Source organism: Cryptomeria japonica, chromosome 8, assembly GCF_030272615.1.
Source record: "Cryptomeria japonica chromosome 8, Sugi_1.0, whole genome shotgun sequence".
In the NCBI taxonomy this organism is placed as follows: domain Eukaryota; kingdom Viridiplantae; phylum Streptophyta; class Pinopsida; order Cupressales; family Cupressaceae; genus Cryptomeria; species Cryptomeria japonica.
This window is the reverse complement of record NC_081412.1, coordinates 117,854,179-117,878,943: the sequence shown is the minus strand read 5'-3', so window position 1 is coordinate 117,878,943 and position 24,765 is coordinate 117,854,179. Positions and strand designations below refer to the sequence as shown.

At 41.6% G+C, this 24,765-nt stretch overlaps 1 protein-coding gene across 6 annotated transcripts in view; it reads right to left on the bottom strand.

Moving 5' to 3' along the window:
• LOC131031265 (anthranilate phosphoribosyltransferase, chloroplastic) overlaps positions 1–24,765 on the bottom strand; it is a 209,881-nt gene that overhangs the window by 164,269 nt on the left and 20,847 nt on the right. For all 6 annotated transcript variants that reach the window (XM_059209573.1, XM_057962326.2, XM_057962327.2 and 3 more), the window contains exons 3-4: positions 20,976–21,137; positions 20,690–20,773 (exon numbers count right to left, since the gene is read on the bottom strand). In XM_059209573.1, coding sequence (XP_059065556.1) covers positions 20,690–20,773; positions 20,976–21,137 — 246 coding nt within the window. The remainder of the gene's footprint in view (positions 1–20,689; positions 20,774–20,975; positions 21,138–24,765) is intronic.

Below are 24,765 nucleotides of genomic sequence, written 5' to 3'. Positions count from 1 at the left end.
AATCGTCACAAGGTACGAGATACCCCTTCAAATCATGAGTGATAGGGGAGTGCACTTTGTCAACCACGTAATTCGTACCATGACCATAAAATTCAAGATCTTTCACAACCTCTCTAGCCCATACTACCCCCGAGCTAATGGGCAGGCAGAAGCAACCAACAAGGTGTTGGTGTCAATAATTTTACAAATCATGTGGGGTGGAGCAGGAAGACTGGGAGGAAAGGCTACCAACCGTACTATGGGCTTACCACACAACGTACAAAGTCACTACGGGGCATACCCCGTTATAGCTCATGTATGGGCAGGAGGCAGTAGTACCAGCCGAGTATACCGTACCTACCCTACGGGTGGCGATGGATAATAGACTCGGCGATGAAGAGAGCTTGAGTGCAAGGCTTGGCAACCTGATAAAACTAGACGAACGAAGAATAATGGCACAATGGGCAACGGATGTGGTGCAACACCGACGGAAGTGTTGGCATGACGAGCACCTACGGCGGGTCAACTTCCGGCCGGGGCAGTTAGTTTTGAAGTATATTGGCCAGAACGAACTTTGACCAAGGAAATTTAAAATTTGATGGCTCGGACCCTATAAGATCAGAGAGGTCGGGGAAAACGGGGCGGTGAAGCTCTCGACTCTGGACAACAATCCAATCAGGGACCCAGTGAATGGTTCCAAGCTAAAAATCTACAAAGAACGGAACAAACCTGTAATTGAGATTAACATGCTGGGATACGCTACCAAAGGGCACTGGACCATTGGCCAGAGCAAGGAAGTCAAAGAAGACCCAGTGGTAAAAGAAGAACCCTATCGGAGAGATGAAGATTGGGCAAAGCCTTTTGTGGCCATGGAAGAACGGCTTGTATCGAAACGGGTGGAAGGTGTGGCAGTTCCCAAGATCCACAAGCACCTCACAAATGCGTATTTTGGGGACCCAGTTGTGTGGGTGCGGGTTTCAGGACATTGGAAGAAGTGGGCCCCATACGAATCTCTTCGGGAGGGGTACGTAGCATATGATATTGATGAAGAAGCAGAGGCCCGAAGGAGAGCGGAGAATGCTTGACTTAGAGGTGTATGGGGCAACCCTAGGTCCCTGTTTAAAAATGGTGCTGAAAATAGAAGATCTATTCGTCATCACCTCCCAGCCAAGCGAAGCAGAAGCCGAACCCAATTCATTATACCGGGTGATCCCTAACCCCACGGGACCACCGGAGGTTGATGGAGAGAAAGTAAAATGGTACCAACAGTATGGGGGTCGCTACATTGACAACCGATATAAGGGGGTGGGACCTGCTCCGTTAGTTGACAAGATATGGGACCTGGAATACGTAGGGACATGTTGTGCACGAGAATGTTATAGGAGACTCCCGCACGTCTATATGTGGTTGCACGATTCGGAGATAAAAATGAAGACTCAGAACGATCCCTCAAGAATGAAGAGGAACAACAGTGGGGATGAGGACGCTGATGAGGGATCAAACAAAAAATGGAAGGGAGACAGGACATGTGACAAGGGAAGAGCGAAGAAGAAGTATAGCACACAACCAACAAAGAGAAAACGAAGGGGGCAAAAAGATCATTGAACAGTAGTGGTAGAAACAAAAAATTGGCCAGTGGACCCCAAAAGGCCATCTAAACGGCACAACCTGACCAAGGGATACCTTGGTAAACTGAAGGTACGAGGAATTACATTTAAAAAATGTTGTCAAATAAAGGAATTAAAACGATTACTCAAGAAGGGGGTACTAAAGGTTAGGGAAGGGAAATATATGGATAGGAGAAAAAAGTCAGGGTCAACAAGTATTAAAAAATTTAAAATGCCAGGCAAAAATAAGGAAAATAAGTAAGGAAAAATTACGACTGATAAAAAGGCATTTATTTTATATTAAATTAATAAAGCATTAATGCCTAACCCTAACCCTGACAAGGACAAGTAATTATAAAGGCCCCCAAGAGGCCCATTTGTATACATAGCAGGGGAGAAAGCGAAGCAAACCCGGCAGCAAGGCGAAACTACGAGGACGAAGGTAGGTACCTGTACGGCCAGGCATAGGAGAGGACTTAAGTCCGTACACCGTACGGACCGATCGTACGGACGTGGAGGCGTGTGAAGAAGCATTGGAAGACTCATACAATGTATGGATTGCTCGAATTGGAAAGTAGGAGAGACAAACGCCTAAACCATACGGTCGACGCGTACGGATGTAACAAAAGGAAGTAGAGGGCAACAGGATATCCTGTATGGTGTACGGCATATAGAAAGCATAGCACAAGAAAGCACGCGACGTACGGCAGTCACACCTGACCCGTACGGTTGGCACCAAATTCGACATACCATTTTGTACGTCGTACGGTGTCTTAGGTACGGTGTACATCAATCTCAGCATTATGCGCCATATGGAGCCTAGTGTAGACCGTACGACCAACTAAGAAATCGATACAGCAGCGTACGGCTACCGACGCAGGGAAGGAGGAAGTCGTATGGGCAAGGAAACAAATACCATACGGTACTGTAAGAAGACCAGCACGCGATAGTCCGTACACACAGGAAGCAGGCAGGTATAAGAAGTAAGAAGGTCGCTTGGCAAGTCAAACTCCAGACTCTGTATGGTGAGAAGGCAGTGGATAGTGCAATGGGCTGTACAAATTGGTGAAGCACACTTTCAGACGGTTATAATAACGACTAAGGACGGGACAAAGGAAGGAGAACAAAACAAGGCAGTTACAGTGCAGCCATGACTGCCACAAAGCCAGCCAGCAGCAAGAAAGCCAAGAACAGGCCAAAGGTACAGAAGGATTCAGAGGGAATCACGACGGAGAATGTAGCATTTGAGAGTGTGACCGGCAGCGAATGTTGTACCTGGTGGGAAGAAACTCCTCCGCACCATGTGATAAAGGAATCCCTCAGGAAGGCTCAGATAGACCATGCCATCCAAATGCCCACGTTCAACATCAAGCATTTTGAGCCAGTACTGCGGACTATGGTGTCCGGATATAACTCACAGGAACGAGCCTCCATCATTCAGTTTCAGGGATGCATGGTGCGAGTTTCTTTTAAACCGGAGAAATTCGGGAGGGTATTTGGTATACCCGAGAAGGGGGCATCTATGCCCAAACCAACCAAAAAGCTCACCAAGGAAAAAAAGAAATGGTTGATGGATTTGGTATGCAGGGACGACCTCATAAAGGAACAATGGAAGAGTGCCTGGTCCGACGGCATGGCAATGAAGCATGCGTTTATTGCACCAGGAGAATGGAGAATGCTAATGGACCTGGTAAAAAGTCGCCTTACAGGAGCCAGTCGCGCATTCGACATAGTTGTTTGGATGATAGAGTTAATGAACGGGATTAAGTGTGGGAAAGTATACAACTGGGGGCAACTCCTAGCGAAAAGAATCCATGAATTTCTCAAACTAGAACACAAGACATTCTACATGTGCCATCATGCCATCAGCCTATTCCTGGATGTTGTACGCATGCAAGTACCACTAGAAATGTGGGGAACCTTCAAACCGCACAAACGGGTGGAACCGAATAAACCTACCATCTACTACTATACCCTCCTGGACACACTAGGTGACACCACATAGCTGACCAAAAAGAGAAGAAAGTTGGACACATCCATAGAGGTCAAAGATGTCAACAGCGCAAAGGATTTTGAGAAGGAAGTAGAAGAGACTGAGGAGCAGGAAAGTGGTGATGAGGGATTCCATATGGCAAGACACACAGCTGCAGAGGATGAAGGGGAAGCAGAGTCGCAGCAGCAGGAAGAGGAGGAAGAGGAGGATCAGCACGGAGGGTTACGGGCACAATGGAAGAGTACGAGGGTAAAGTTCACACCTCCGAAATTATCTTCGGCACACTTGGTACCGCAGGAAGCGCTTACGGTGGCCAGCCCGGGGGGGGACGTACGACCAGTAGGGGTGTTGTTCCAAAAAATCAACAAAGGGGAATCACCAGCATAGCGGCGGGTATCATTGCCACAAATCAGCTTGGTTGTACTTGCGGCAGAAGCCACGGAGGGTACCTGTACAGTAGACCAGGCAGTGGCAAGGGAGGCCATACCAAGAAAAGACAACGGCCGAGCAGGGAATTGGTACGACAGATCCAGGTTCTGGTACGACAGACATTGGTACGGTACCAACAGGTGTTGGTACAACATCAGCAAGTACTGGTACGGTTCCAGTAGGTACTAGTACGATGTTGGTACAACATCAGCAAGTACTGGTACGGTTCCAGTAGGTACTAGTACGATACAAACAGGTACTGGAACGGTTCCAGCAGGGAAGGAGGAGGCAGGGAATATATTGCTGACTGGGGATGGCCTGGAGGCATTGGCAGCACTGGAGACACTCACGGATGAAGATATAGATGCCTCGCTGGATGGATGGCTGGGGCAGTTCGCACTCACTCCGCACCTTCCCCCCTCCCTCGCACCGCACAACATGGCCATTGGGGCGCACCTGACACTGGATAGAACTATTACTATCACAGAGCAGGACATGGGGATGTCTGTTGACCGAGAGCATCAGGCCCCAGGAAGTGGCGGGCAAGATCAAAAGAGCAACTATGGTGGGGAAAGTGGGCCAGAAGGATCACTGGCAGGGCTCCACCTCACTCCACCAGATTCGAGTGATCCAGCAAGCTCACTCTAGTGATTCCTTGGAGAGCTACAAGGGCTCTCCGATGTTGCACGAGGAATGGCACAATTGACTGAGCAGATGGAGGCCGGCAACTCCGCTAACGCTACGCAACTGTGTCACTTCATGACTACAGGGTGTCCAGATGAGTTTGCACACCACTTCGAGCAACAAGGGTGATCGAATCGTAGTATGCCAGAGATGGTTTAGGAATGGACTCACACGCACCTGGTGGGAGGCAGGGCACTTTGGACACCACCTTCCGAGCATGGAGGGGGCCTTCCAAGATGTGTACTTGCGGATGTGGCGGCACTAGATAGAGCAGGAGGCCCAACGGCTATATATAACAAAACTAAAGAAGGAAGGGGAGAAGCATGCACAGTTAGCTGCAGTGGAAAGGAACCTACAGAATGAGTTGGAAATAAAGATGACCACCTATGAGGCCCATTGCAGCATGCAGAAGAAGGAGGTGCAAGTACTGGCAGCCAAGGTGGTAGAGCTCACCTCACAGATAGAGCAAAAAGATAAGAAACTGTTGGAAGTTGCCCACATGGTAAAGAAGGCACGAGAACGGCAGCTGCTGGTAGAAAAAAACATAAGACTTCACACCGCACAACAACCTTCTTCTCTGGTCACTACAGGGACGCCTCCTCCCTCTTCTCGGTCCTAGTTTATGTTTTGTATTTCAGCTCCTATTGTCTTAGTCGTCTAGAAAATGACTACTTTTGGGGGGGGGCTAATGTTAGGGGTAAATAACTTATGTTAGTAGGAATGATAGTTATAATTGTGTTTATGTTGTGTTTATGGTTATGTTGCGTCCCTGAGAGGTTCCCGTCGGGTAGTTGGGAGTTGGTGACGTTTGGCAACTTGGCCAACCGTCAGGTCTATATATTGTTTGGATGGAACCTCGACAGAGGAGATTATGTATGGATATATTCTGGATAATGCAATAAAGATATATCTCTTCCGGTCTAGTTGTTTATCACTATTACTTATGTTGTGATACATGAATGTTTTGTTACATGAATAACTGGTACGTGTGGACAACACTATGTTATCTGTGAGTGTTGCCAACCTTACATTAAGGACTAAACATCCAATTACAAAGGGAGATTAACAGCTTACACAATTCTTACAAATAAAATATGACAATCCAACTTTGTTTTTGCCACTAGAAGTATTTTCGCTCATGCTGTAATAATATCCCCTTCATTCATACCACCTTGCAAGTGTTTTGTTATGGGGACTCCCTAAGTTGCTGCTTGTCTATGTGTTGACGTGTCTGAAATCGCATTGCTGCAAACTTCATACGGCCAACGCAGAATAGAATAGCCGACTGATTATCCTACTCTCTCTTGAGATAAGGAAGTCTCTAATGCTGTTTTCTAAGTTTGATCAAAGGAGACTACCTCAAGGTTTCTTTTGTCAGGTCTTGACTGCGGGATCTCTCAGTGGCTTGATGTGTTTATTGCTGGAAACACAAGGGGGCTTACGTTTGATTAGTAATTTCATATACGAATTCCCAGGGACCTCTTTTGGTTTTCTTTCAGGTGATGTTGATTTATTTGAAGCTGATTTAGCAAGACTGTGGATTTCTAAAAAAAGGGATAAAATTGGGAGGAAAGAAAGGAAGGGTAGAGAGAGAGAGAACAGTAAATGTTAACTAGGACAACAGATTTACCCAAGCAGACAGACACCTCCAGGAAACCAGGTTAAGCATCATCAGTCATTCAGACACAATGTTTGCATAAACTTAGTGCAATCTTCAAAGGAGAAACCAGATTTTCATATTACCAAATACAATATTAGAACTTCTACATTCATGATATGTGTACTTTTGATAATCGAACTGAATCATAAAATAGCCCAGATTAACCATGCAGAAAGGAAAAAAGCAATCAGCTATCCTCTAATGGTATGGACTGTGGAGATTCTATCAGATGCTTGGTAAGAACTGCTGTGTAAAATGAACAGACATAATTTAAAAGCTTTCTAATTTAAATGAAGAAGGAGACCATGCACTCACAAGGAAATTTGAAGGTAATTTCAATCCATTGTATTAATTCCTGCAAAATTTCTTCAGAGCTTTCGCAACAATTCAAGAACTTCCTCCTAAATGAGGGAAAACCAGTCCCCTTAAATAGGTTTCCAAAAATGGATGAATGGCCAAGATCTAATCTAAACAAGTGGCCCAGATTCATCCTTACAAAAAGAGGGACCCACACTCATAAATAGGGAGATAAATATCTACAACTACCCCAAAAGGAGCAATAACTACCAAAGGATAATTACAACTTTGAAATAATCCAAAAAGGGGAGGTGCACAAAAAACTTTACAATATGTTGACCAAAGGTCAACTGTCACCCTTTTGGGACAAAAGTGCACTTTTTAAGACTTGGAGGGAAAAAAGCATTTTTGAGAAACTACTTTCTCTATCCTGGTTTCACATTCCTTTTGCAGAAACTGGTCTTCGCCATGCAGGTATTCTCGCCATAAATCACGACCTGCTGCTTGTTCCTCGCGGACATATTCCTGAAACTTGATGCATAATTGGAAGAGGGGATTAAAAGGTGGCATGGGAGGGTGGCGAATTTTGTATTGCATGCCTTCGAGATACTGGTCCACGTGCCTTAAACCGTCCTTCCAGCTGGAGCGATTACGCTCGAAGCATAATATGTCTGAATGGAACTGACCAGCAAAACTCAAGTCTTCAATGGAATAAGAAGCCTTATCTGCTCCCAATCTTCCCTCCCAATCCGGCCGGATTACACTGTCGGACAGGTCATTTATCCACCCCGAAACCATTGATCGGAGGATGGTCTTGCCTAGTTCTTGCATGTTCCCCAGAATCGCCTCACACGCGTCATTTTCTTTGTCAATAATTTCCTGGGCGTCGTTCTTCATGGTGACGGTCCAATACCATTCCTTGAGAACACTGATGCTATGGGGATTCAAGATGTCAGGCAGTGTGGGAATTTGTGTATGTGTCCAGAAAAGAGCTCTTAGGAGGGGAAGGGTAGAGGCCGCTACTTCATGCATGTGAAGGGATTCTCTCTTTACTTCCAACAACCTGACGAGAGTGAGCTCTCGATGGAGAGCCATTTCCTTTACTTCTTTGAGGATCTGTTCTCCCTTTTTCTTAATGTCTTGCACCCATTCCTTAACGGCCTTTGCGGTATCCCGGATTCCTTCAAATTCAGTTGTGGTCCTTTGCGCCAATGCCATTGGGGGAATATGGGATTCAGAGGGGTTGTGTAGTGGCCGTAGGAGCTTATCGATGTATCCCTCGGCTTGTTCAGCACGAGCCCGATACATGTCCTTTTCAGCCGTGATTTCCTCGAGCTGTCTGAGTATGTTTTGCACCGAGTCCTTAAATTCCTCCTTTTCTTGCTCTTTTGTAGCTCGTCCGATGGGGACAGTCGTAATGCTATAATCTGCCAGGGTTATTTGATCTGCTAGCTTGTTTACGGGCGGGGTAGCAATATGAAGAGTGCGGTTCCTTTGCCCATCCTTGGTTATCTTAGAGTATGTTCTCGGTTTCTTCTTCCCTTTTGCTTTTGTTTGATCCATTCGTGAGAAGATGTCTTCAAGGTCGATGGGCGCCTTGGTGGCGGCCCTGCGCTGAGCTCTGGCGATCAGCCACTCTTGAGGCACCGTCTGGGTTGAGGATAGGGTTAAGTTAGCACCTTGTGCTCCCATACTTCCAACTGGCTGATCGCAAATTAACAGCTGTCCCGCCATCGGAGGGGTGGAAGAAGGAGGAAGCTCTTTGTTTGCATCTGAGTTCTCCCCTATCTCACTGAATAATTGTCTGACATCTTCCTGTGATGGTGGCTCCTTGGTTCCCTCGAGCTCATGGATCTCGTCTGTTCTTTGTTCCCCTTCGACAGTTGAGTCGTCCTTGGCTGCATGGAGGAGTAGTAATTCATGGCGGCTCTGCTGGGTAGGTTCATGCACTTCGATCCCCTGGGTGGATGGGATTTCTCCTTCCTCTATCTGGTCACCCGGCTTAGTCGGATTGGGGCCCTTTTGCTCGGTGTCCGGCATATCTGGAGCAGGAGGATCATTGGCTTGGAATGCCTCTATGTCGCTCTGGGAAGGCGGAGCAGGTATGCAATCCAAATCTATGGCATCATCGGGCGAACTGGGGTCTGAAGATGAAGTGGTCTCTGGCCTTCTTATGGGAATCTTCTCCCTCCTTGTTCTCTTGGACGTCCGAGTCCCTCTGCAAGCCTTAGTTTTCTTCCTTTTCTCTGGTTTTTCAGTTGATGTCCTTTCATCTTCGGAAGACTGAGAGTCGAAATTGCCCATCAGATGGTAAGTAAACTGGACCCCTTCATGGACTAGCCTCTCGATCTGGTGTTGTAACCATTGATCTGTGTATCTTGCCGGGGCCGCCATGACTGCTTCGAAATCCGTGATTGGGTCTTGAGACCAATCAACGCCTGGCAAGAGATGCCTTACTGCTTCGAATTCCCGGACTTGGAGACAGTTCCCCGAGTCTGTGAGCTGATCCGGGACCCGACGGTATTCAAAGAGTCGCATTTGCTGCACACTCAATCTAGAATATTCCCGTCGCCTGACTTCGTAGTCATCGGAGCAATTTTTCCAGTAATCTTCAATTGACTCCTTTGCTCTGTAGCGCCTACCGTAAGCTCTCTTTGCCAAATTGTCATGATCAAAACATTTTCTTGGGAAATGTTCCTGTAGGCCATAGGAGGCTAGCTCTGCAAGGGACTCTTCTGCTAGGGTGGGAGTTCTTAATTGGACATCATGGTTGCCTATGATCATTGGAAATGCGAATCCAGCCTGCTTGCTTTCCCGTAATAATATGCCGGCAGGGCGTGATTGTCTTGCCACCTCCATGAGGACTACTTTATCGGTTGGGTACCGCGGAAGTCGAAGGGGGGCACCTTCAAAGCCAGCAATTCGGATGTAGGAGAATCTTGGGAACTGAATAAACCAGGCCCCATACCTCTGCACTAAAATGGTAGCTTGCTCCGAGAGCCTTATGTGTAACCCTCCCTGCATTAGCCTGACTAGGCGCATTGTGAAGGCGTCGTTGACACGTTCGTACTGTCCAACCGCGTAAGCCGGGCTGCTCTTTTCCCTTTGAGCTATATCCTGGTAGTGCAGCTGCGGGTAGCAATCATAAACCTTTACCTGACCAGGCCCATTCCCGATCTCACCTTTCATTATTAATCCTGGCAGTGGCTGGTTCTTTGCGAACATATAGACCAAATAGGAGGTCATGGTGAAATACTTCTTTGTCTCAAGCTCAATCAGCTGAGCGTGGATGTTATCACTTATGATCTGGGCCCAGTCAAACTTAGACTTTCCGGCAAAGACCTGTTCTGTAAAATAGAACATCCATTCTTCAAAGTAGTTGGCCTTAGGGAGTCCCATGACTCGGCTAAGTAAGGTGACCATATCGCCATGTTCATTATGAAAGTCACTTCTGGGGGTCTTTTTCACAATCCTGGTGCTTGAAGGCCTTTTTTCTTTGAACCATTCTTCGTTAATTAGTGCCCTGCATCGAGCTGGGTTCATATCATACGCCCCCTGTGCCTCGTCCATCGTTGTAGCTATGGGATTATTTGGAAAGGGGATATCAAATGCATCGCCGATAGCCTCAGGGGAGAAGTCGGCAATAGTGATATCTTCCAGAAGCACTAATCTGGACTTTGGCTCGTAATGCCGAGCAGCTTCCACTACTAATTCATAGTTCTGGATTGCTGGAGGAAAACCTGCTGCTTGGGCGATGCCACTTTCCAGCATTTGCCTAGGCTTGCCATATGCATTGGGTGAGAAGACCCGATCCCTGAAATCCTGAATATCAATGTGGCCAAGGTCGGTGTCACCAATGTTGTCCCAGATACTCTGGACCTTTGACTCTCTTAACCCTCCTCTCTGATACTGATACTTCATTCTTTCAACTTTCCGTGGGATGTCTGATTTGGATGCTCGTGAGGTTTCTGCTGCAGCGGGTGTTCTTGATGATTCTGCCGCTGATTTAGGCATTTATCCTGCACAGCCAGACACGGATTACAAGGTGACACGAGAATGACGATGCGGGTTAGATAATAACAGAAGTGTTTCAACAGACCGAGATTAGTTTAAATATCACTCTGAGCTAACAATCTGATTAACTTCTACAGCATCATATTCCTGAAGATTTATGACTAAGCATTCTTACTCTCGAATTTTTTGGATTAATTTTAACAAAGGCAAAACATGAGAATTTTGAAAAGAGATGCAGTTTCCGGCCAAACCTCGGGAATGAGTCCTAAATTTTGGATGTTCGCATAACGGAGATGCAGACTCTAAGCATTTCAAATTTTGCGTATTTGCTTATTTGATTCACACATTTTAAATGACCGTACGCGATAAGGCGTACTTACCTGATTGGAGCGAATGATGGGTGATTGCCCGACCTTGTTGCGCGGGGCGAGCGGATGATCCTGCAAAATTTGAATCCCAACGGTTATCCTTCCTGTTTAAATTTTCGCGGTTTGGAGGATGAAAGAGGATTTATCAATTTCACATGGTTCTGTGCCTAGCAACCTGAATTTTAAATGGTTGATGGGAGGATGATGCAGTGTCTTACCTCCTTGTTTTCGGATTTAAGAGTTCCTTTCGAATTTTGAATTGGAGGTTTTCGAATCTAACCTTCGCGGGTTTGCTCGTCCTGACCTCCGCGTTACACACCGTGCCTTCTGCGTTAATGTTTTGCTTGCTTTTTGGACTTCGTTTTTAAACTTTCGCCTTAGAATTTCGGACGCTTAGGGTCCGAAAACGTTGTTTGCCCGACCTTGTTGAAGTTCGAACGCGGGGGTCCGAAGTGCGTCTCGATGTTGCTTTTGAAACACCACACTTTCCTTTTCGGAGCTTAGGGTCCGAAGAATGTTATTTGATATGTTTTAAAACTTACACTTCGCCCTTTCCATTCGGAGCTTAGGGCCCGAAGTGTGCCATGCGCTGCGTTTTTAAAACCTTAGTTCGCCCTTTTCATTCGGAGCTTAGGGCCCGAAGTATGCATTTCGATGCTGGAGAAATGCCTTTAAAAACTTACTTCGCCCTTGGTCATTCGGATGCGGGGGTCCGAAAACGCTGTTTATGTAACACCACACTTTCCTTTTCGGAGCTTAGGGTCCGAAGAATGTTATTTGATGTGTTTTAAAACTTACACTTCGCCCTTTTCATTCGGACGCGGGGGGTCCGAAACGTGGTTTTTTGAACAATGTTTTAAAACTTCACTTTAACTTTTCGGGGCTTAGGGTCCGAAAACGGCATTCACCCTATGTTTTAACTTTTAAACTTTCGCTTTGTCATTTAGGGTCCGAAATGCGATGTTCGCCCTATGTTGAAGTTCGGACCTAAGGTCCGAAATGGATGTTTGCACAATGTTTTAAAACTTCACTTTGCCTTTTCGGGGCTTAGGGTCCGAAAACGGCATTCACCCTATGTTTTAACTTTTAAACTTTCGCTTTGTCATTTAGGGTCCGAAATGCGATGTTCGCCCTATGTTGAAGTTCGGACCTAAGGTCCGAAATGGATGTTTGCACAATGTTTTAAAACTTCACTTTGCCTTTTCGGGGCTTAGGGTCCGAAAACGGCATTCACCCTATGTTTTAACTTTTAAACTTTCGCTTTGTCATTTAGGGTCCGAAATGCGATGTTCGCCCTATGTTGAAGTTCGGACCTAAGGTCCGAAATGGATGTTTGCACAATGTTTTAAAACTTCACTTTGTTGAAGTTCGGACCTAAGGTCCGAAATGGTCGCGCAGTGTTACGTTTTAACTTGATTTTGGACATTTCGGACCTGGGGTCCGAAAATGGTATTCCACCTTATGCTTTTAAATTTTGAATTTTCACTTTCGGACACTTAAATCCAAAAAGAGGAGCGCATAACGTTTTTTACCTTAACTTGACTTTCGCCAAGTTCGGACCTGGGGTCCGAAAAGGAGATGCATTATGTCAAACTTTGAAATTTTGGAACAAACTTTCGGCATTTACGCCCGAAAGCCAGATCAGTCAAGAGGACTCATTGGTTCATTATTCCAACGTCGATCAGCTTACGAACTGATCACGAACTCGCTCGAGGAGACACGAGAAACTCTGCTTCGATTCTCGGGATGACGATCAAAAAACTCAAAACTGGAAAGGGGGACCCTGTCGGCGACAGGGGGCGTGTGCAACGCACAACACTATGCTTAAATCTGCATCCTTAATTCAAGCCCAAGAAGCTCTTTTGCAATTATCTATGAACTAGAAGGTGTTGGATTTGACTGTCAAGCTGAACTTCTGTGCTGGACCCAAAAGAATACTAAACAGGCTATTAAACTAGACTTTTATGCTACAACTAGGAGGGTGTTGGAGCTGGCTACTAACTGACTTGTTGTGACCTTTTCACACGTCGCCCCATTGCAAACGAGAACCCCCTCTTTCCTTCTTTCTATGTTGGTTAGTTTAGGGTTTTGGCAACATAGTGGGCAATTTTGAGTTCCCTACCCGAGTCTCGGATTTTTTATCATGCCTTTTGTAGTTTAGAGTTTTAAAGTTATAGGATCAAGTGCGTAAAAATTGAGATTTTAAATGATCCTAATTTTGTCTAGGTGGAGACCCCTTTTGAGCGTTAACGTGTTTTGAACGTCCTAGTTGGTGATTTTTAGGTGCTAAGGTATTTTAAGACCTTTAGGAGTTGTTTTCTCGCTCTTAGGAAGTTATTCAAGTTGATTTCGCACTTTATCCCAATAGGTTTCCTTTTGTTTCACGCAAATTTTGGAAAATTTGCCCAAGTCCTGATGCGTTTTATTGAAGATTCTAAGTGTCCAAATGATTTTGAGAGGTTAAATTGTTTAATTCCTGATGAAAATCCATATTCTAAGGGTCAAAATGTCAAAATTCTTGATGGGAGGTGCTTTTCCCCCCATATTTCCGATGACCCATGATTTTCCCCCACTCAAAATCCTAACTGATGGTGAATTTCCACTAGATTCCTAGTGGACCTAACTTTTTCCCCACTCATTATCCAGACATGGGGCAATTTTCCACCAGAGGCAAAAATTTGACCAAGTGTGGGAATTCTTCCTGATGACCCACGATTTTCCACCAAGACTGGGGATGACTTTAAAGAGGACTAAAATGATGATTCTTGATGCCTATCGATTTTCCACCAGGACTTTTATGACAAGATTTTGAGGATTTTAATGTGGATAGTGATTCCAGACCCAAGGCGAATTTCCACAAGTGATGATTTTAATGATTTTGAGTCTGGATAACTGTCCAGACAGGGGTCGATTTTCCCCCAAGGTGATTTTTTGTCCTAAGTGGCAAGTTTGAATTAGAATTTTCACTCCAGACATAGATCGATTTTCCCCTAGAGACCATGTGTGCAAAGTTGATGAAATTTTGATGGGATTTTCATCCCAACATGGAGCGATTTTCCCCAAATGAGCATTTAATAATTTTTCAATGGTTTTTTGTTGGGATTTTTTTATCCCAATTAAAATCGATTTTCCCCTAACAGTCAATTTTGATCTAATTTTTGAAATATTTTAATAAATTGGCCCCCATTTAATTGTTTTTACAAATGATGACGATTATTTAAAAATTAAAAAACAATTAATAAATGATTTGCAATAAACATTAAATGATTTTTACCTTCTAGAAGCAAATCGATTTTCTCCAGGCAAGTATAAATATCAAGATTTTATCCCACATTGCTTGTGTGGTGAAAACCCAAGGCAAAAGCATGTTTAAAGAGAGAGGCCAGCAATATAAAATTATTATATTTACCAAGTGTGTTGCTGATTTGGGCGATTTTCCTCCAGCTAACGTATTTGGTGAAGTGTCAAGTTGACACATTTGAGGCTGAAGATTGTTTTCATCATTTCCAGCCTCGGGTGATTTATTTGGCTGCCATTGGAGGAAGTTATTTGCAGATTTTTTTCAGACTTGTGTGTTTTGGGAGGTGGCGCCATACTTAAGAGGGGGGGCGATTTTATTTTGGAAATTATTTGACACCATTTTGGGTGAATTTCCTTCATTCTTGGTGGTTGCCATTGTCATTCCTTGCTGTTATTACTTCCAGATCTGAGTTTGACATCATTATTGAAGCTTGTGTGACCTCCATTGATGGCTGGTAACACATTTTCAGAATTATTTTTCACCAACCAGCTTGTTCTAACCTAGGCAATTTTGTTTGGAGGTGTTTTAGAGCATTTTCAGACCTTCTTGATGCTGTTGCAGGTCTGAAACTCCATTGTCAAGGGGCTGTCCTCATAAAACATTCATTTCTAGCCACTTATCTATTTAGGTGATTTCACTTGGAGTGCATTTTTGCACCATTTCTTGGCAATTTTCTGAGTTTACTATCATTCCTAGAGGTGCTGGTAAGTCTGAAAACTTCATTTTCAGACTTGTCTTAAGACTGAAAATTCACTTCCAGCCCTACATACGTGCTCAGATTTATTCATTTTTGCCTTGGGAAATTTATTTTCATCAATGAGTTTGCATAACACGCGATTGCAACATGTTTTTAGTGACTGATTTGTAGATTTGCAGGTTGTCTTCAGACTTGTTGGCAGCCATTGTTGACCTTGGGAAGGTGTCCTCTGACAACTTTTGTATGAAAACACTTCTTTTCACACCTTTCCTAGTTCAATTCCCGATCCGGTATACTCCTTTGCACTATAATTTCGGTAAAATTTCTAAGTATAAGGATAATTTTAATGAATTTCATGGGGGTTTCATACCCCAATCTTATCATATTTTGTTCTATTTTCAGAATTCGTTTAAAATATGGATAAAATTCCTGAATTACATCCCTAGAATTGTTTAAATCATTAAGAAATCAGAAATTATTTGATTTTGAAAATGGTTATCAAGATAAATTTTCCAAGTGTCTAACTTCCAACTTCATACAGGTGTAATGTCGAAGTCGGGAATTAGCATTTGGAGGGAACAACAAAAGATAGTTGAGACGGGATTCTATCCAGAATCCAAGATGTCATCCAAATGGAAGGAGATTACAGACATGAACATGCATTTCTTGAACATGGACTAGATGCGACAACGGATGTTCGGAATTGGAAGCCAGATTCCTTCCCCAGCTTATGCAAACATTATGAAGAGTGGTATTTATCAGGCCGTTGGATTCTCGCAGTCCATACAGTGCAGTGAGTTAATCCTAGAGTGTGCACAATGTTATGATCCTGGCTCCCGAATGATCAAGACTCCTAAGGGTGCCATCATTGCCTACCTTGTTGAGGACGCAGTTGCTGAGGTGTTTGGAATTCCATGTGGAACAGACATGAAAGATAGAACCAAGGATGAATATGAAGAAAGATATAAGAAGAAGATGGATGCGTGCAAGACCTTAGTGAACAAGGAGTGGATGATTGAACCTAGGTCTCATCATTCCAAGGCTCCCAAGACATTCATGTGCACAGATTTCAAAGATGAATATAGTGATTTAGTATTCCTGCTTAACCAAGTGATGGGGATGCCGCAAGGTGCAATATATGATGGATGGATGTTCTATTTCATCCAGGATTGTCTGAAAGGGACATTGATTAATTGGTCAAAAATCATAAGTGACAGTCTGGATTTTCAATTGAGGAATGTAGAGAGATCCGGGTCATTTGCCATGACTTCCTACTTGGTGTATCTACTTGAACAATTTGTTACCTACAAAGGATTGATATGTAGAGGTGAAGTCGAGAATGGACAAGGGCAATTCAGAAGTTATGAATGTTATCCACAGCTGAACATGTATCGAATTGAAGATTATAATAGAGTGAACGATGCATTCACTATGTACATAACGTGAATGTTGCAAGGCGGAATCCACAGAAGGTTGTCTAAGGAGGCAACAGAGCTGATAGAAATATGGATCGTGGTACATACAGTTTCCCACTTTCACATACCTAAGGATTCATGGATTTCAATCCAAACCTTACAGGTTTCCTAGGTATCCTACAAACAGAATGATATTACTTGAGGTGGTGAGATAGCTTCTAGAGTTTGATTCTATCCTGAAGGACAAACATAGAACAGGGATGACATTTCCTATTTCAGTAGGGAAGACATTGGAGGTTTGCCAATCCGCCACAGTAGCTAGCACAGCAGTTGAAGAACTTGCATTCTATCAATTTGCAACATACAAGAGGAGAAAGATTTGATCCGAATAAGAGAGTTGGAAGGATCAGGGGGGATAAGTTCATTCACAAGGTGGACATAGAAGATTATTGGGCCAACCCGATGGACGAGCAAGCAATGAAAAGAAGAATGTGGTCCAAAATGTTTGTGGATTTCATGACGAAGTGTGGACTTTTCCTCGTTCTTGATCAGATATTAGATGACAAGGATCATACGCATCCACAATATGAGAATGAAATGAAGAAGGTTGTTTTATTGCCTAATCGGTCAGAACTAGAAATAACAGATTTGAATGTATTGATGAAAGAGGTCTTGAGTTTCTCCCGAGGATGGGTGGACAATCAGATGAATAAGTTAGTTGACATGTGTAATATCTTCACTTATGAAAAGGTGAAACAGGAGTCCTCTTCCGAAGATGATCAAAGAACTATCAGCGACATAAGGATTCTTGCAGATGAGGAAAGTCAGCGAAGGAAGAACACACCAGGAGAAGTCAAGGCTAGAGGGAAGAAGATTGAGGAGGTTAAGAAGAAAAAGCAAAAGGTTATCATTCCTTCACCTCCCCTCAATGTCTCATCAATCAAGAAAATTGAAGTGCCAGAACAGAATAAAGAGTTTGAGCAATGTTCCAACACAGTGATATTACTAGAAAATGTTCAGGATTTACATGCCACAGCTACATCTGCTCCACCTAATGAAGACGATGATCAGTCGGGATCTCCTACTGTCGTTTCGGAGGTTAGTTTGGGGAAGAGTGTATATGATTTGACCAGGGATATTCCTGATGATGATGATAATGTTATCTCGGTATTGAGGGAACTTGATCGAGAGATGTGTCTTGATAATGGTATGGAGATGGCTGCTATTTCTGATTGGCAGATAAAGAGTATGGATAAAAGTAAGAAGATGGTAGAGGCGCAAACAATTGACGACATTGATGACGACTTAGCTAGGAGCGACAAGGGAAAAGAACCAAAGAGGGTTGAGATTTTGTCACATGTAGCTAGAGATGAGACAGGAATGCGGATTGCGCAGGTGGTTGTTCCTATTGGATATGTGACGTGGGACATTGCTACTCCCATGGATTTCCAAATTACTACAGTTGCCCTTGGCCATACTACAAAAGAGCAGGAATTCTAGGAAGTGGGTGATACTCTCATGGCAATCAGTGCGAGATTGGACAGGGAAATTGAAAAGAAAGAGAAGTATGAAGAAGAGAATATATTGCAGGTATAAGGCGTGAAAATCCCACTCTTATTTCCCCTATTGCAGTTGATCGTGGACTACATACACATTATGATGCAACAAGAGATACACTCTCAGAAGTGGAGAAATGGATTGAGGATACGAAGAGACAAGCAGATGATTTACTTACTTTGTCCAGGCTTTTGACAAGACAATAGGGCTCATATTCATAATACAGTATTTGGAGGGAGTTTGGGAGGAATTCCAACCTAAGAGAAGACCATTCCACGTCTCAGAGCTTTGAGGAAAGTTCCTGCGTCCACATTGATCAAGGAGAATATTGTGCATAATGGAGACAAATACGATTTCCATGGCTTGTATTGTTCATTGGCCATGAAGAAATCAACTTATGAGAGCCCACAAAAGAATTGTGCAAAGATGGAAGGATCAATTCATGATAATCAATCGAAGATCTTTGCCTCAATTGAGGAGTTATTGGGGGTTGATGTCAGTGAAGCCAGTGGTTTACACTTAGCAAAATTAAGAGACAAGATGAAATTCATGCACTTCAACCAGTTGGACTCTTTGAAGAAGAGTCAGATGGATGACTTAGTGTCTTTGTTGATTCATGTCCACAATTGGTCGAAGCTCATGCTAGATTGGGAGAACACCTTGGACGCTTTGCTCGGATGCGTTGGACATGATTGATTTACAATAGGATACCTTACCCAGCATTTCCATGGAGGAATTAGATTCAATATTAGCTAGATTCTTGGATTATGCTGTGAGAGAAAAAGATGCAGGATGGAATCTCCTAGAAGATTCCCTATTTGATGACTAGGTGTCTTTCTATTGGGCCATCTGTTGGTGGCTCCATTTTGATGTAAACCCTAATTAGGGCAACTCTAGGGTTTTGTTGGCATGATCTTGGCCCTTGATTTTGATTTAATCATGGCCATCCATTTTGTATGAAACTCTATATATACCTCATTGCCTCTCATTTGTAAGAGAGATTTTTGAGAATTTTTGGTAGATGATGCAGATTTGAATATAAATCATTGTTCGACTTGATGGTGATTTTGTTTAAGTGTCATCTTGCATTCAAGGCTCTCAATTCCTCCAAGTTAGATTAGAATTTTAGATTAGAATTTGCTTTCAAGTTTGTTAGATTGAATGAAAGAATTTGTTGAATGCATTTGTGTGGAATCTATTTATCCATACCACTAGCCTCTTGTTGATTGCAAGTGTGTCGTGCGTGGTCAACTAGAAATTTATGCAAACTTAACTTCGATTATTATACATCCATTGTTATGCATCAACTGGGATGGTATCAATGTCTAATGGTAGTAATTTGAAAATCTATGAAATACACCTTAGATGATCGCACTAAGCGACTTGATGGTGAGACCTTGCCTAGTTTGGTTCCACTAAATTTGTTCATCACTTCTTGCATTCTAGGCTTTAGAGTAGAATTCCTGAATCCTATTCCCTTTTGTCCTTATTTTAGAAAGTCTTGTTAGAATTGAGTCAAGAGCTTCAATGCCAAATCCTAAGTTATCAGCACACCTATTCCATATTCATGATAAGTAAAGTTGATTCAAACAATTGTGTAAGTCCCCAAGTGAAAATGGGCAATTCACATTGACCATTGAGTTACCCACTCATTAAGACCTGACTGTAAAAACCTTGGAATCATTTTAGTTGATCTTAACCTTAGCATCTGAGATGATTTTGTTCAAGAGAGGGTAAAATACTTTGGCATTTTATTCTGATGCTTGCATGTGCATAAAACACACATCAACATGACTTTGCCCCAAAACTGCTAAACTGGAACTACATTGCAATATCTAAACCATATGCAATTCCCAAACTGGGATCACCAACTAGAAGGCTACGGGTATTTGTCCCTAATCTCCTTTTGAATTGTTTAAGGGTTTGTGTCCTTAAATATCAAATAATTCTGTCCTAGGAATGTGTCAACAAGCACTCAAATGTGGCTGCAAGAGAAAAGATATTATGAATGTTGTTTCTACTACTATGCTTGTTTAAATAGACACATGTGTGCCTAGCATGGTGGTTGCTAACCTTTGGGCAGCCACCTTCTTTCTATTTTTTTAAGTTTTATTTATGAAAAGATCAGATCCTTATTTACTGCTGAGGTGGCTGCTATATGTGTAGATATTCCTTTTCTGTAATATTTTAATGTGGACATGGCACTGACCAACAAAGCCTTTAAAAGATTGAATACCAAGCATTCGGGCTTCATGGATTTGTTCAAATCTGCTAATATGACTTGTCTTCTTCAACCGTCTACAATCCCAAAGTGTCAGCATCACCTTATAAGGATCCTTATACGCAACAGAATACATTGTTCTTGCTGAAAGGGTATCTTTAGTGTTTACAATAGTTTATCTTAGTCATATCAACTACTAAGTATGATTAGTGGCTTAATTGAACTGACTTCAAAATATTTTTATACTCTGATTCAAATCAAAAGACACAACCATGTATAACGAATGAGGCTTGCAATTTCCTTTCCATGGAGTAAGAAACAAAATTATGATATTATTTGAATAAAAACCAAAATATGGATCTTCTATAACTATAAATGCATAACAAAAATTATAAATACTAGATAGTATTAGTAGAGTAGGTGAATTAACTGGGGGTAATTTTTTAAGCTTCTTGGTGAAAACTTACCTCAGGTCCCAAGTCTACAGTTATTCCAAGAGCTTCCAGCACATCTGCACTTCCACATGCAGAGGAGCTAGAACGATTTCCATGCTGTAAAAGACGAGAGAGAGAACCAGAGATCAAATCCAATGAATAGAAATCTTCATTTAACTAACATGCAAATGGATTTCATAAAATAACAGATCCAAAAACCACAGAACACAGATGAGTTAGATAAATCCCAAATTTTGAATTTCTCTATATTCAAACTCACAAACATATGCAGATGTAGGTATGCATTCAAACATACTACCTTTGCTACCCTTGCACCACATGCTGCAGCTAGTAAACAGGCACCTGTTGAAATGTTTACTGTGTTTGCCCCATCCCCACCTGTGCCAACTATATCTATTGCATCAGTCAATCCATCAACAGGAATGCAGCGTTTAATCATTGATTTGGCAAATCCTGTAATCTGAAGAGGAAAAAAAGAAATATATAAGCATACATGGATGAAAAAGAAAAAAGTAATTAAAAATGAAAGAAAAAAATATAAATACAGAGCTCAAAAAATAAATCTCAAGCCCATACAAAGAAAACCAGATACAACACACCTCTGTAGAAGTACACTTTGAATGAGTCTCGACAAATTACAAAAAGAAAGATCCTAAACAGACAATACTCATATGAGTTGTGGTCATACTCATAGAGACCATTTTGTAATTTTGAGACTTAAGTATTATTTACATTTTATACTCCTGGATGACACAGAACAAGCTATTCACAGTTCCTTCCCATGTCAGATGACATCTGCAAGTACAAGTTTCACATTGATGTCTTTTTAATGCTTAGTGAATCTTAATTTGCAAATAAATAGCAATAATTTCTATTTTTTTTAATTTTTAGAATATTATTTATTCATTCATTTTTTGTTATTGTACCATATGTATAAGGGGGGATTGTTGTCCTAATTACTAAAACTATCCCCTCTTGTCATCCTTTAATGAAAATCTATCTCTTTCTATTGTAGAGTGGATCGCATCCTTCACATCCCTAGGCAATAACAATGTTGATATTCAAGGCACTAGCCTGCTTCTCTTTCTATCAACATTTCTCAACACTATCTTGCTCCCTTCAGATACCTCTTTAAATACCCTTCTCATCTTTCAAAATAGATAGTAAGTCCAAGGGGTTGAGCTTGATTGGTTAGAATGTTGGGAATTTTTGTGGAGACCCAAGTTCAAATCCACATTAGGACATCTAAAATACAATTCTAAGTTGTGACTCTTGGTCTTCCATAGTTGGCTTCTAATGTGATGTAGTTTCTAAATAAAATGGATTTCTAAGTAGTGACTCTTGGTCTTCCATAGGTGATTTCTAGTGCTTTTGCTCTCGTATGAGAAAAATATTTGTAAATGATATGCAATATTAATAAAAAAAATAGATAGTGAGTCATAAAGCATTCAAGGAGGACATAAATTGACATTATATTTCAATAGTGAGATATTATTTCCATATTATATTAGTCCTCATCAGACACCTTTGGATTCCATTCATCAGTCTAATTATTTATGTAAATAAGTTGTTTATAAAGATTGAGATTGACCTAAAAGTAAAATTCAATATTTTTGAAAAATGTTTCTGTTCAAAATTAAATCTGGTGTGAATTGGATTGAGTGTTTGCTCTCCGACTCGAAAATAGAAGATCGAGAAACTCAACCAATTACAACTGGAGGCCTTTCATCTCTTCTACACTCTAACATTTACCAGGGCCAACTATTGCCTCCAGACATAGTCTCTATCAGCATTATGTTATTTGGCGACAGGTTTTCCTAAAATGTGATTGTATAATGATTGTAATATGTGACATCATGACATGTTTAAGGTTAATCAGTTTCACTCTCCGTAGTTACAATCTTTTCTTATTCAGATTTTAGCTATTAGATTGTAGCTTCTTGAATCTGTTAAACATGGGTGTTGATTTTTAGCTTCCCTTGTTGTAATCAATTGTGCTTTCTAGTCCATTGAGCTATATTGGTCATCCATAGAGATTAGTGGAGTTTCTTTCATTATTTTTCCTGGCCTATATGCATCTAATCTGTGCAAAGACATTTACTCTGCATTTACAAAGTTACTTCTTCTCATATTAAGTATGCAATTTTAATAAGAACCATAATTACAGTTCTGCTTCATGTGTGGCTTTGTCTGCAAATGTGTGCAGGTGTTTGAGTGAATGTGTGCAAACTGCAAATGTGTGGATGTGTTGTTGGAAATATTGTCATTGATGTCAAGAAGTTAAGAAGACAATGTTAAAAGACAAAATTACCATTGATGCCAAAGCCATTGAGGAAGGAATTAGATGTCAAACGAGATCTATGTCAAATAAATCGTAAAAGGTCATAGGCCACTAATTGATGGACAGGTTGATAGCATACAAGACCAAACAAGATCATTAAAGGTCATTATACCATAGCAATGCAGTGATACAAGATAGAGATCAAAAAAGCAACAGTTTGTATATTCTATAAAAGGCAGCGTCCATTATAGAACAGCAATAAAGAAGGATTGGCAAAATATTAATGATGCTGGCCGACTCATCAAGAAAGGCTAATAACATAAGCAGGATATTTCAAAATTGTGAGTTTCCTACTTTCCTTTATTAGGAACGGTGACTTCATAACAGCAAAGAATAACGTTTTATATGGCAGAGACTATTTTTGTTAAGGCAGCGACTTCACTTGAGCAACAAATCATACAAGACAAAGATGGTGACTTATTAAGATGCCTAGCAATAACAAAGACAAGCAATTCACAAAGTAGCGATGATTACTTATTAATGGACAGCTAAAGCTGATTTGACAAATAATGATCCTCTCAGAAGCTCCGAGTTTGAAATGACCAATCTAGTCCAACATTACTCATTCAATCAAATGTGACAAAGGAAAGGGTTATTATTTTGTCATCCAATTCACAGTGATTAGCAATGGATATAAAAGAGAAGCATAAAATTACAACTTGTTTTGTGATGTTATCACTGAATCATTAAAAGATATATGTGATTATAATATGCAGCGAATTAGTTTAACAAAGATTATATCATTAAGATATAAACTGGCAGTTACCAAAGATTAGAAAAATTACATCAAGCGACTTCACTAATGATAAGTTTATAATGTTTATTTGAAGTCAGAGATTTAAATTGAATAGACAAGTTAAAGAACAGCGATTATGATCATAGTTAATCAATATGAACAGAGATTCTAATAAGTTGAAATTTATATAATTAAGTCAGTAAACAAAGACATGTGATTCAATATAGAACATGGAGCGATTAACAAACAATGATATGCAATGAATTGGTGATTAAGAAGAAGACAAAAGAAGCAAAGCAGCAATATGTTTTATCTTCCAAACGCTGAATTACTTAGCAGTGAATAGTCTATGTTGACCAAAAGTCCAATCAGAATTAAAGGGTGTGATCCACTATGAAGAGATGTGCTTGTTTGAAATGGTTGTGACAACTTGTTGAAAGAAGATGCCTCTAAGAAGCAATATGAAGGTATATAACAATCATTGTATGTGAATTTAAAAAAGAGTGTGTTGAGTGGGACGAGCAATCATATCAAGCATATACACCAGATTGAGGGAGTGCAACACATGAGAAGATTATTGCAGATCTGAGAAGGAGGACATAAAGAGACTGTTTGCCCTCTCGGGTAAATGGTTAAATGCAGAAAGTAAATGCACAGAACATAATGGAAATACATTAAATAACCAGTCTCTATATTAATTCAACAGTCCATGTACATCATGTGCTTATAACATTACATTTGACACGACTAACATGATCATACTTCGAAGAAAAGGTACACAATATATAATACCCGAAGGGGCGCGACACAACCGTCGCGACTCCAACTACCTACCTGTCGGCTAACTAACTGACCGTCGTAACTCATTATTACCGACAACAACATAAACATAATATAACAACATAACATAATGATTATTCCCGTCAACATCATCCCCCCCAAGAAAAGAAGTCGACTCCGACGACTTAATACAAAATAGAGATGAACGGCAAGAACTACTGACGCCAGTCG